At 41.8% G+C, this 13565-nt stretch overlaps 1 protein-coding gene across 1 annotated transcript in view; it reads right to left on the bottom strand.

Annotated features, from left to right (window-relative positions):
* Positions 1 to 2930: 2930 nt before the first annotated feature.
* Positions 2931 to 13565, bottom strand: part of LOC120526287 (bile acid receptor-like) — a 102832-nt gene continuing 92197 nt past the window's right edge. Inside the window, exons 9-10 of the mRNA XM_039749407.1 lie at positions 11533 to 11646; positions 2931 to 3870 (exon numbers count right to left, since the gene is read on the bottom strand). Of these exons, the coding sequence (XP_039605341.1) occupies positions 3632 to 3870; positions 11533 to 11646 (353 nt within the window). The 3' untranslated portion in view covers positions 2931 to 3631. The remainder of the gene's footprint in view (positions 3871 to 11532; positions 11647 to 13565) is intronic.

Below are 13565 nucleotides of genomic sequence, written 5' to 3'. Positions count from 1 at the left end.
ATCACTCCATAAGACTTTCTTCCAGTCTGCAGTCGTCCACAGTTGGTATTTCAAGGCCCTATTTTGTGCTTTAAGGAGTGGCTTTCTTTCTGCCTGCCACTTGCCCTGTTAAATCTACATCAGAAAGTCTCCTCTTCTCAGCATAAACTGACCCTTGCTATTTTTCATCCTGCACTGTTAAACTGTGCTTTGAGCTCATTTGCTGTGAGGCGCCTGTAATCACACAAGCTGGTGACCCTCAGAAAAACTTGTCTTTTGAATTGGTTGCGAGTTTGGGTCTGCCAGATCTCTTGCTTGGATTGTTTAGGACACCAAAGTATTTTTTGTTTTGCAGTTTCTCTAAATGAAAGGCCTGCACTTCTAAAGGTAATAATGTTCTGTCTGATTTCATTTGTTAATTGCCGTTTTCTTGCCATTATCACTGGAATATCATCCAAGTAGTACTTCTGAGGGTGTAGTAACACAGTCGGCTCCAGCTCTGCCTAAAGACACACAAAGGGTTTTTAAGTAATCAACAAAAGTTGGGACACCTGTGCAAATTGTTTGCTTCAACTTGCAATGCTTCATTTACTTTAATTGCTGTAGAAAATTGGTAGGTTGTAGCCTATTGGTTGTTCCCAGTAGAATGCCCATTTGTAATATTCCGACATGTCCTCCTTTTTCAGTTTTTTCTAACCTAAACTTTAAATGTACACCTCTGGCAGTTTGCTGCTTACCTTTCCACCATTTTAGAGCATTCATTGCATTTCAACTGATTCAATTTGAGGAAAAACTGAGGTGTTCTAAAACTTTTGACCCATAGTGTGTGTGTGTGTGCGTGCATAAATATATATACAGGCATAGAAAATAAGTACTGAACGTGGCAATGTTTTAAACAGAAAATATATTTCTAATGGCGCTACTGACATGAAATTTTAACAAACCAAGTAATCCACACATACAAAAAAAAACCAAAACCAGTAAGTCCATAAGTTATGTGTAATAAAGTGGATGACATTGAATAAGTATTGAACACATGAAGAAAAGGAGGCGCAGAAAGGTACAGAAAGCCAAGAAACCAGCTGAAATCTGTCAATGTTTTTGTATACTGTATATATTGCAGATCGATCTACTCTCAATATCCTATGACAAATTGAAAATATGTTTGCAGAATGATTTGCAAATTTATTGAAATTCAAAACCTGAACTCTTTACATGGCATCCCATCTCCGTTTGGTTCCTGTATTGTGTTTGATGCTGGTAGTATAGACTGCAGTTCTCTAGTATTCCCTATTGGACTACACATGTTAAGAAAATGGACAGCTGGATAGCTAGCTGGATTCTGCTATGGATTTCTATTCTCTTCTGCACTCTAACGGGTTATTTCTGGGTGTTGTGCTCTATTTTTAACAAGTGTTTGCTGTGGAAGGCACTATACAGTCATATGAAAAAGTTTGGGAACCCCTCTCAGCCTGCATAATAATTGAATCTGCTTTCAACAAAAAAGATAACAGTGGTATGTCCTTCATTTCTTATGAACATCGGAGTACTGAGGTGTTTTCCAAACAAAGATTTTTAGTGACGCAGTATTTAGTTGTATGAAATTAAATCAAATGTGAAAAACTGGCTGTGCACAAATGTGGGTCCCCTTGTCATTGTGCTGATTTGAATGCCTGTCACTGCTCAGTGCTGATTACTTGCAACACCAAATTGGTTGGATGAGCTCGTCAAGCCTTGAACTTCATAGACAGGAGTGTCCAGTCATGAGTGGTAAAAGATATTTAAGGTGGTCAATCGCAAGTTGTGCTTCCTTCCCTTTGACTCTCCTCTGAAGAGTGACAGACAGCATGGGATCCTCAAAGCAACTCTCCAAAGATCTGAAAACAAAGACTGTTGAGTCTCCTGGTTTAGGGGAAGGCTACAAAAAGCCATCTCAGAGGTTTAAACTGTCAGTTTCAAGTGTAAGGAATGGAATCTGGAAATGGAAGGCCACAGGCACAGTTGCTGTTAAACCAACTCAGGTCTGGCAGGCCAAGAAAAATACAGGAGCGGCATATGACAGGATTGTGAGAATGGTTACAGACAACCACAGATCACCTCCAAAGACCTGCAAGAACATCTCGCAGCAGACGGTGTATCTGTACATCGTTCTACAATTCAGCGCAATTTGCACAAAGAACATCTGTATGGCAGGGTGATGAGAAAGAAGCCCTTTCTGCACTCACACCACAGACGGAGTCGCTTGTTGTATACCAATGCTCATTTAGACAAGCCAGATTAATTTTGGAACAAAGTGCTTTGGACTGATAAGACAAAAATGGAGTTATTTGGTCATAATAAAAATCGCTTTGCATGGTGGAAGAACACCTGCTACCTACTGTCAAATTTGGTGTAGGTTCCATCATGCTGTGTAGCATGGGGACTGGGGCCCTTGTTAAAGTCGAGGGTCGGATGAATTCAACCCAATTTCAACAAATTCTTCAGGATAATGTTCAAGCATCAGTCACAAAGTTGAAGTTACACAGGGGTTGGATATTACAACAAGACAATGACCTAAAGCACAGTTAGAAATCTACAAAGGCATTCATGCAGAGGGAGAAGTACAATGTTCTGGAATGGCCGTCACAGTCCCCTGGCTTGAATATCATTGAAAATCTATGGGATGATTTGAAGCAGGCTGTCCATGCTTGGCAGCCATTAAATTGAACTGAACTGGAGAGATTTTGTATGAAGAAATACCTCCATCCAGAATCCAGACACTCATCAGAGGCTACAGGAGGACAGCATGTAGAGGCTCAAAGGAGCAAAAGGAGGCTCAACTAAGTATTGATGTCATATCTCTGTTGGGGTGCCCAAATTTATACACCTGTCTAATTTTGTTATGATGCATAATCCAATAAATTTAATGTCACTGCTGAAATACTACTGTGTCCATAAGGCATGTCAGATATTAAAAGGAAGTTGCTACTTTGAAAGCTCAGCCAATGAGAAACAAAAATCCAAAGAATTGAGAGGGGTACCCAAACTTTTTCATATGACTGTATAAATGGAGGACAGACTTATTGACTAATTATACTGCACCATCTACCTTGTTTCATATGCTTGCTGCCACCTTTCTGATCTACATCCTTATTTGGCTTTGACATTGTCAAGCTGAGACACCAAGAATGTCCATAATTGACAAAAGAGAGGAGGCCATTCAGTTCATCTGGCTGCTGTGCAAGCAAATAGTGTAACTGAAATATTTGTTAGAAGGGTGTCCACCTCAACAACATAACCAGGGACAGTGTGCTGTTGTCTTGTCTGTTTCCTTGTACGTTCTTGGTCCTAAGCACACAAGGCTTTTTTCATTACTTGGATCCCTCTGTTGTGTTTGTTCAACATAAAACCAGATGACATCAAGGGATCTCCCTCACAGTACACTCGCAGGGTATTTAGAGCTTTGCCTCCAAAGACGATGTGGCCTGTCATTTATGCTCATTTGATAAAGTTTATGGTTGGCATGTGTCAATCAGGTTAAGTGAAGGCTTGTAGTCATCACAGCGAGGCATCTCTTTGGTCAACATCACTTTTGTATTTGTACCTTTGCCCCGTTTTCCCATCCTGCCGATTGATTTTACATTCTTTGAAGGGTTTGTTCTCCTGTGTTCAGTCATTGCAGGTCCCAGGAATCACGGAGGAGAGATGAGAGGTTTCGATCCCTGTGCCGAAGTGCAGTGAGAACCCCGGCGTGATTGTGGTTGAGGCTACGGAGCTCAGTCAGTCGTCCCAGGAGCCGAGCGAAATGCTGTGGATCCTCCAGGTGATGGAGTTTTGAGAACTTGTAGAGCAGCTCCAGAAAGGGTTCTTGCAGCTTCTCCACCTGCTCCCGGTTCTTCAGGAAAGGGCGATCTGCAGAAATTATTGAAATATGGAGAAAGAGAGAGAAAGAAAAAGTAGTTACAAAGTAACTTCAGTCTGTTCAAAAAAGACTGACACCCAGAAGTCCAAGGTGGAAGGGCAAAATGACCAGGCAATGGCCACAGTGAAGAAAAGGCAAAAGATGACATTTTGTTGTGCATTGGAAAGAATCACCCGTCTGGGCAGGATTCATCTCTCTCTCTCTCTCTCTCTCTCTCTCTCTCTCTCTCTCTCTCTCTCTCTCTATCTATCTATCTATCTATCTATCTATCTATCTATCTATCTATATATATATATATATATATATATATATATATATTATCTATATATTATCTATATATATAATTCACTAAGGCAAGACACCCATGGAAAGCACACCGGAAGGGGCGTGGATTCACTAAGCCGCCGACAAGTAAGACACCTAGGGCGCACTCAGGGAGAACCCACGGCCACCAACTCCAAGACCATTGGATACGACGACAACTCGCAGAGCCACAGCCACCAATTCGGACGCGACGACACAGGAAAAACGGTGTCATTTATATTCGTCTGTCGTAGAGGCCACATGCAACTCCGAGCTACGTTGACTGTTAATAGAGGCATGTTTCTCGTGGAGATGAATTGCCATATGCAGCATGTAAAACAGTTTGCGAGGGGAATTCCATGGGATCCTTAAAAAATCCTTTATAACCGAGGTTAAAACACAATGAAATAAGCAGTCTTTAAAAACCGAGTTTTCGGTTACGACGCACGACCGCATACACCATAGCAAACTGTTTTACACGCTACATACAGCAATTCGCATCTGCTACAAACATGCGTCTTCTTAGATGCTCCTGCAGGAACACGGAAGATGTTTCCCTGCCCACTAACACTCCTTTTTCACCGGCCCGCATCTACTCTCACTCTCTAGGCATTCACACTGCCTGCCAATACTGTGTCTTTCCAGAAGTGTTCAACCATCAATAAATAATTATGTGGCGTTTGTTATGCCGCGGGTTCACTATTGTGTTGTATTTTCCTCTCTCCAGAGTTCCATCTTTTCATTCACTTACTGTTGTATTCTCACACCAACCCATTTTAGACAACCTTGTCTTTCCAGAAGTTAATTATGCATGACATTGACCGTGTGTCTACCCGGCGCAGAGAGGCGTGGGAAAGCCGTTGAACCCCATTCGGGCTGCAAACCGTTGAATTCCCACTAAGTGCGACTCCTACGCTCCCACTGATTACGTCCCTACCCTTTGCACACACCCCCCTCCCACCTCGCTACTACCGTGGTCAGGTGTCTTGGTGGATTATATATAGAAAGGCAGCCAAAACCGCTCAGAGCAATGAAAAGTCTACGTGAGTCACAGGTGCATCTGGACTGTGCAAAGACGACAACGACTCGAGTGACGAGTTGGAGGTGGGCACATGAGCAGGCAGTCTATACTGAACGAGAAATCAGCAGACTAGCTTGACGGAGGGAGCGGAGTGGACGTCCTTCTCCTCTCCTCCCGTTCCATCCTCCGCACCTGAGCGCCGTCCACCCCCATCCCTCCGTCTGGGAGGAGAAGGCGCGATGGCAGTCCGCCACTTTTCAGTCACGGACGATTGTGTGTTGGTTCATTCCGTGCATTGTTACAATGTTGCTTTTCTTGCTGATTTATTACATTACCGATTTTTCAAATATTAATTTTCTCCCTGTGCTTAAAAATCATTAAAAAACCGGCCTGATTATGCGGCGTATGGTACGCCGCGGGTTGGCTAGTATTATATAATATAAAATCCAACATCTGCCTGTCTGTATATCTGTCCACTTTTCACGAGAGAACTACTTAATGGATTTAGGTTGGGTTTTTTTCTATAATTTGCTTGAACATTCCGGATGATTTTGCGACTTCTCTCATTGCGGCTAAGTATCATAGTTCACTTTGCAGTACCGATTTATTTGCGCGAATCTAAAAGACACGCAGCAGGCTGACATGAGGGGGGCAGGGCCCTCCTCACTTATGCACCAGCCTCGGGGTGTGTACCTTACCTCCGCTTAGTTAGCGAACAAGAGAACTACGAAAGGGAGTTAGATCATTTTTTTTCTATAATTTGCTTGAATATTCCGGTTGATTTTGCGACTTCTCTCATTGCGCTAAGAATCATAGTTCACTTGCAGGAGCGATATATTCGTACTAATCAAAGACAGAGGCTGCGGGCCGAGGGGAGAGGGAAGCGTGACGTCAGGAGTAGGGAGCCGGAAGGGACCCTCCTTGCTGTCCTGTTTCACTACTACGCAGGCGGAGCCGCGGGGGACGGCTAGTTGAAGATGAACGTGACCCTACCTTAGCTGTGTCATGGTTAAGCTGAAGATCTACCCTGGTTCTAACTTTTCCCGCTTTTTGTTCTTGTCCACCTTATGTTTATTTGCTTATTACTGATTCCTCAGGCATGGTGTCTGTTATTTTTAAAGTGACCAATTTTGTTTTTTTTGCCTTCCCTATGATTTTTTGAGTTTAATTGTAATATGGAGTTTTGAACCTCAAGGAATATGATTATCACATCCATTTCTTGCCTTAAAAAGTTGAGCTTTGTTGATGCAGTTTTATGAGTTGGCCGTTGCTCTTTTTTATCATTCACGCTGATCCTTCCCAGTGTCACTCAGGAATGCATGAAGTGTGACATCAATTGGTGCGCCAGCATAAAGGTTGGCACATTCTATTCTGGAGCATCACATATTAGGATTCCTGTATACTTTATTTTGAAGTTTCTATTCCAGGTTAAAGATATTTTTCTGATTATCGAGACTTTGATTTTTGGTTTGCATTTAAAATTTTTGTCATTTGATCATCTGCCTTTTCTGGTATGACCCTGGCCTGTTTTCTGGATGACGTCTTATCTACCTTTCCTGGCCATTTAAAATCTTCATTGTTCTCTGCTGAGTCAGTACAGTTTTGAGTTCTGATAAAAAGGGCTGCTCGGGCCTGAGGAATGTTGCTGAGGCATTGCTTGTTTTCTCCATGCAGCAGCCCACCTCTTGAGTCTTTCTACAAGTGTTCCTCACCTTCTCTTCTTTTTTGGATTCTTTGTTTTTTATTTCTGAATTTTGCATTTTTTCACTCTTTAATTTCTAATTACAATGTTTCTCTCACTCTCTCTAAATTTTCCATCCATGGTTTTAGCTAATATCTCTCTGTTATGAACCAAAATCTTGGAAGGAGATGAGACGTGATTATCTCAGAGAGTCCTGCGAGATGAGTCTTTGTGCCAAGATTTAACCACACCCGGGACCGGAAATAAAAGACAAAGTAGATGACGAAACGGAACGTCGTAAAGTATTCAAAACCGGTGGTGCGGTACACATGCAGAACAGGTTAGAGATAATGGAAGTACGAAAATTCGAAAGTCTCTGAAAAAGGAAAGTAAAGATCACATTAGTGCAAACAAATGTACATTATTACTCGGTGAAATAACAGAACAGCTAAAAAAGATGAAATATATTGTTCGGATTTAAACTTTAAGTCGGAGACTTGTAGATCATCTAAGTTGTGTTGCCATCAGGGAAAAAAGAGTAGTGTTTCTTTCCAATGAAGAGGTGTGTCCGCAAGAATGAAAAGATTGGAAAAACGTTGGCACGGTACACAAGCAGAGTAGGTTAGAGTTAATGGAAGTACGAAAATTCGAATATCTGAAAAAATGGAGAGTAAAGATCTCATTAGTGCAAACAAACGGAAATTATTACTTACGAAAGAGATTGAATATATTGTTTGGATTTAAACTTTTAAGTCGGAGACTTGTAGATCGACTAATTTGTGTTGCCATCAGAGAAAAGTAGTGTTTCTTCCCAATGAAACAGCGTATCCGTGAGAATTAAAAGATTTGTTGTTTGGTGAAAGTGAAATCCCGCAAGAGAAAATTTCAAGCCCCGCGAGACAAGATCTTATGCAAAGAGATTTAAAAAAGTCCTGCACACATACCCACACACACGATTCAATCATTTCTCATTTGTGTGAATGCTATTGTCAGACACATTTCTTGTTGAGAGAAAGAAACGTGTTCACTCACGGGCAGTTATACGTTGCGTTGTCACAATATAATTCCAAATATGGAATCAAAATTCAATGCGATATTGATCAAAAGGTAAAAGCGAAAAGAAATCAAATATATGGACATAGGTGATATGACAGAAGTATGTAGATATTGTTTGGCTTTAAACTTTAAGTCGGAGACTTATAGATCGTCTAATTCGTTTTGCCATCAGGGAAAAGTAGTGTTTCTTCCCAATGAAGAGGTGTATCTGCGAGAATTAAAAGTTTTGGTGTTTGGTGAAAGTGAAATCCACATATGCGAGCGATAAAGACACGAATTTGCTTGTGCGAATTGCAGGCGAGGGGAAGCGAGCAGGGTTCAAAGCCTCCTAGTTTTTTAAAAATTCAGAAAATTAGAAATTCATAAAATTGAGTGTACCATACACCTAACTGTCAAGCTGCATCCAGCACAAATGATGCAGTGCTCCACCGTTTTTGATGTCACCCTCCTTCTCACTGTTATACACACTGTAGCATCAGTGGTGTAAAACTTATCCACACTCTTGGTTATTATGCTTAAAACCACAAAACCTTGCTATGGATTCACTTATTCATATCAAAGAAAGTATAAACCACTTTGTTACCTCCACCAGCGTACTCATGCCTATTTGTGGCCATGCACAGTAGAAAAGAAAATTCTGAGAGGCCTCTCACAAACAGATCTGTGATGCCTTTAGATCTTCGGGGTGGGGGCTCCACAAAGGCTGCACTAAATGGATCAACTTGTGTTTATCTGGTGCCGAATGGCATGAGTAAGCCGTTGAACCCCATTTGTGATGAGGCAAGGGGCTTGGAATTGTTCCCCATGAACGAGGAATTCCCAATAAGTGTGGGTTATAAGCTCACTTAAGAGTCCCTGCCCTTTGTAATCCAATCAGGACTGTCATGGCTGCTCACACTCTCAGGCCCTAGAAGACGATTAAATTTTACTATAAAGGAAGTAAAAGTCGTAACAAGTTTTGCATAAGTGAATCTGTGGAACAATTATTACCAAGCCTCAAAGGGTGAGAGCAGAGGGCCATCGCATCTGTCTGATGCAAGCCACTCCTCCCAACCGATCAACATTTCTTCAGTATCTGTGCAGGGTTTTTGAGAAACGTAAACCCCACGGATTGACTGTATGTATAGGGTTTGGTATTATGCATGAATGAGGGGACACGGAATGTGTCGACCTTGGATACGCGGTTTTATGACAGAGTTTATACTGAACTGGCCTAATCCAATTCAGGCTTGTGGAAGAAACAGTCCTGAATGGCACTAGTCTACTGTAGACCCCACTCACACACACACCCATCCCATAAGGCACTGTGGCCAGTTTTAGAGGTGCACTTGGAGGAAACCGCACACATAAGTGGCTGAGAACAATCTAATTCTACACAGATAATGATCAAATATGAGACTCAGCCTCAGGATAGTGGACCCATGAACTAACAATACTAAGCATTATGTGTGCCCTATTATTGTTATTAGTATCTAATACTTATTTTTTTCCCCTGTATTTCTTATTTATTCATTAACTGTGCTACATAAAAGACTGGATGTCAATTATTTTTGTCTTTTTATCATTTTGTATCCGTACAAGATGCCATAAGAAGAATTTAAAATATATATATATTTATAAATTATTCCATATGTCAAGCATATACTATATATACTCACGTATAAGTCGGGTCTTGAAACCCGAAAATCAGACCCCAACTTATACGGGCATTCAAAAATGTGACGATTTTTTTTACGTCTTCTTGCCTCCTCCAGTCTCGTGCCAGTTTCTCAGACACACTGAATTTCATTGCAGCAGCAGCGCAGTTATGAATTTCTTTCGCTACTTCAATGACGTTTAATTTCAGACCAGCTTCATATTTTCTTCTGATTGAACACTCCATCGTAGATAAGGGATGCTCTTACAATAAAGGTGTATGAGGGTGTGAAATACAAAAAACACAAAACCGTGCAAACGTTGCTTCGGAATCGTTTGGGTATTACGGTGTGGTCATGTAGGCACAATAGAGAGAGAGAGAGGTTAGGAGCACACGTTGATATGGCGCATTGCTGCACACACATAGACAAAAAAAAGGCTGTGTGCTCCGTGATTACTCTCTTAGGTGGGCGATAGCATATGATAGTCCCTTGTACCAACACAGTGAGTTTTCTGCATTCGACTTATATGACCGACCTTATAAAATACCAGACATTATACTGTAAAATCAAGTCCAGACTTATCTGCGGGAGAACTTATCTGCGAGTATATACGGTACATCATCAGCATTAGACTAAGTCTAATAGATAAACTTAGGTACAGGACAATTTGAATATGTCTGGATGCTTTTCCATCTCTTCCAATAAATTCACTGATGGTTGATGCTGGTAAATTACTACTTACTAATGGCATTGCTGGGGGACTTGATCTTAAGCACTTAGCTCCTGATCAATCGGAACCCTTTTAAGTCTAAAGAACATGGACATATGCTTCTAGCCCCTGATCTGTGGGAGCCCAGCTCTTGTTCGTTTCATACCAAAACTTTACGTGTGATTCCCCCCTTTTTCATTCCATCTATTATGATGAGGTAATGGCTTCATCAGAGAGGGGCAGGTAAGCCCCTAATAAGTACTGAAGGTAGCAACGCCCCTGATCCCTTTGTTTTACAGAGCTCAACTACTGGACCTGCTGCATTTGAAGAAGAAATTAAATAATCCGACAGCAGTAATGGTAGTGGATTGTGGGGAATATCTCTATGGGAATAGAAAATGTGACTCTTATAATAGAAATAAATAAGTGTATGCTATGCTAAGGTATTTTGTCAACATTCTGTTTATCAACTATATGGCAATCAGACGTTTGTCTCATTTGTTTTATTTTACTAGGGGGCTTTGCCCCCTGCTCACTTTGCTCGTCAATCCCCCTGGCCTGCACTACGTGCCAGCCACTTCACGTCCCTGTCACTCACGTATGTGGATTTCACTTTTACCAAGCAACAAATCTTTTAATTCTAACGACTACACCTCTTCACTGGGAAGAAACACTACTTTTCCCTAATGGCAAAACAAATTAGACGATCTAAAGGTCTCTGACTTAAAGGTTAAATCCGAACAATATATTCGATCTCTTTACGCTGTTCCGTTATTTCACCGAGTAATAATTTCCGCTTGTTTGTGGAAATTGTGAGACCTTTACTATAATTTTTTTGAGACTTTTGAATTTTAGTATTTTTATTATCTCTAACCTGCTCTGCATGTGTATCGCGCCAACATATTTGAATCTCTTTACGACGTTCTAGTTTGTCATCTACTCTTTGTCTTTTATTTCTGGCCCTGGGCGTGGTAAAATCTCTTGCCACAAAGTCTCGTTTCGTGGGTGCTTGAAAGTATCTCTCTGAAAAAGTCACGTCTCGTTCCAGGATTTTTTTTTATTATAATAGAGAGATGCAATACCAAACTTTTCATGTGCACATTTAATATCAAATATCATATTATCTGTGCCACGGTTACTAGGAAGGATACATTGTCTAAAGTGTGTCTGCAATTTGAAAAGAACACATTCCCCTGCTGGATACAGCAAGCTTTCCTAATCTTTGTGAAGGCAAGCCTGACTCACCTGAGAAAAATACAGTGATAGCCAAGAGGAGCGAATACTCCTGCTCCGTTATGTTCAGATCAGCCATACTCCTGTAGAAATTATAGATGGAGAGAACAAGGTCTTCTCGTGAACCTGTGGAAGACAAACATACTATTGCTAGATAAGGACACATTTTGGCATGAAGGCCCCAGCAGAGCCGTAGCCGTACTTTTATGCTGTATTCATCAGATGCACCTTCCACCCACATTGAAACTGGTAATGAGAGAGAGATCATACAGTACTGTTCAATAAATGAGACTGGGATCCCTCCATTAGTCCATGAGGTTTCCTCACAATTCTAGATTCACATCCCAGCTTGGTTGTTGTGGGTTTGGAGCTTGCATGTTTTTGATGTGTTTGTGAAAATTGCTTCTCCTAGTAATTTGGTTTCCTCCCATATTAAAGACATGCAGGTTAAGTTCATTGTTGACTGTAAATTGGCCTTGTGTGAGCTACTGTGGGTAGAAATGCCCAATCTGTGCATATTTACTTCATCATGTCTAATGTTACAATTGTTTGTTTTTGGGATTCCTCTAAATGAATCCAGAAAAACACAGGGAGAACAAGTAAAGCTTTACTCACTTAAACTGTTAAAAAACTCCAATCCTTAAAATGCACAGTGCTGTTGTTGAGAAACCCCTACCGTCCAGTCCTTTCACCCTTTAACTCTTTCATGGCTGATTTCAACATTTGTCGAAATTCAGGGGTAGAGGACAGTAATCGGCTGTAAACTGTGACAAAACTCACCCTTACATTTTTGTTTGACTCTCTTTGCTAAAAGGAAAGTTAAGTAGCTTTGCTGATATAACCTCGATTCCCTGCGCGTGCATGAGCAGCGAAGAGCAAACAACCTCTAAAATGGCATCGACATCTGGTGAGAAAACACTCCATGGATGTTTTACATATTATCACTGAATTGGACTCAGACTTGGAATTTGATGCAAGTGATCTGGAGATCAAAAGTGAGGTGTCAGCATCGGCTGATCAGTCCCCAGCCGATCATGGTGCTGAACATGTTCATGTAGCTGATATGTCTTCAGCAGCATTTGCCTGGGAGGACCACCACTTTGACAGCTCACGTCAAAAAGGCCACTTTTTAAAATAAATCACCACATTCGCGGCTTAGATAGGGGGCGTAGTGGTGTGGCTGGAGCGGTTCCCACATGATTCGTGATGTAGACGGTCCTCACTTAAGTGCACAGGTAAGGAGTCGTTCGCATCCGTAATTGGCGGAGCTGCTCATTGCCACATCTGATCCACGTCCCCGTAATAAACAGAAGCGCGAGGCGGCTAGGGGAAAAGTGAAAAAGAATGGAGACAAAAAAATGGATGGAGGTTGAGAAGGAGAGAAGGCAGGAAGCAGGGAGGAGAAAGCCAGTGCGTGAGCAAGCAGGACGAGCATCTGCGGCTGAACAGTGAGAATGGGTGTTTGGCCGGCACCCTGGGGGCAGGCAGTAGTGGTCGATCCCACTGAGCATTATTGAGGAGCAGGAGTGACCGAAAGGAGGATGGCTCACCGCATAAGGCTGAGAAGGCAGCGGGAGTTGGGACTTGGGAAATGAACCCCCGCAGTGTGAGCGCCCTGGTCGCTGGGGAGCCCAAGTCACGGTCAGGTGAAGCCCACCAGATCGAGGAATCAGCGAGGCGAACAGACCAGCTGTAGAAGGCAGAAAGAAAGGTCAGCTGCAGGTAGGGTGGCTCCCCTGGTGCAAAGCCTGGACGGGAGAAGCAGGGGAGTCACCAGCAGAAAGGCACCGGGATTTCTTTTAAAAAAGACTGCTTCCAGCCATCGTTTTAACCTCATTTTTTTAAGGATTTATTTATTGTTTTTAACCTCCACTTATCTCTCGTTTTTATTGGATTATTTATTGGAAGACTTTTGATGCACTGCACTATTTATTTGGTCACTGTTTTTGATTTTGTTGATTGTAAATAAAAGCACTTGGCACTTTTTGCACTATCCCCTTGCTTCATTGTTTGTGCCTCATTGCCCAGCTCACTGGTGACATTAC

The sequence above is a fragment of the Polypterus senegalus genome, chromosome 3 (assembly GCF_016835505.1).
Source record: "Polypterus senegalus isolate Bchr_013 chromosome 3, ASM1683550v1, whole genome shotgun sequence".
Taxonomy (NCBI): Eukaryota; Metazoa; Chordata; class Cladistia; order Polypteriformes; family Polypteridae; genus Polypterus; species Polypterus senegalus.
The sequence above is the reverse complement of the archived record's forward strand: the minus strand, read 5'-3'. Positions and strand labels throughout refer to the sequence as shown.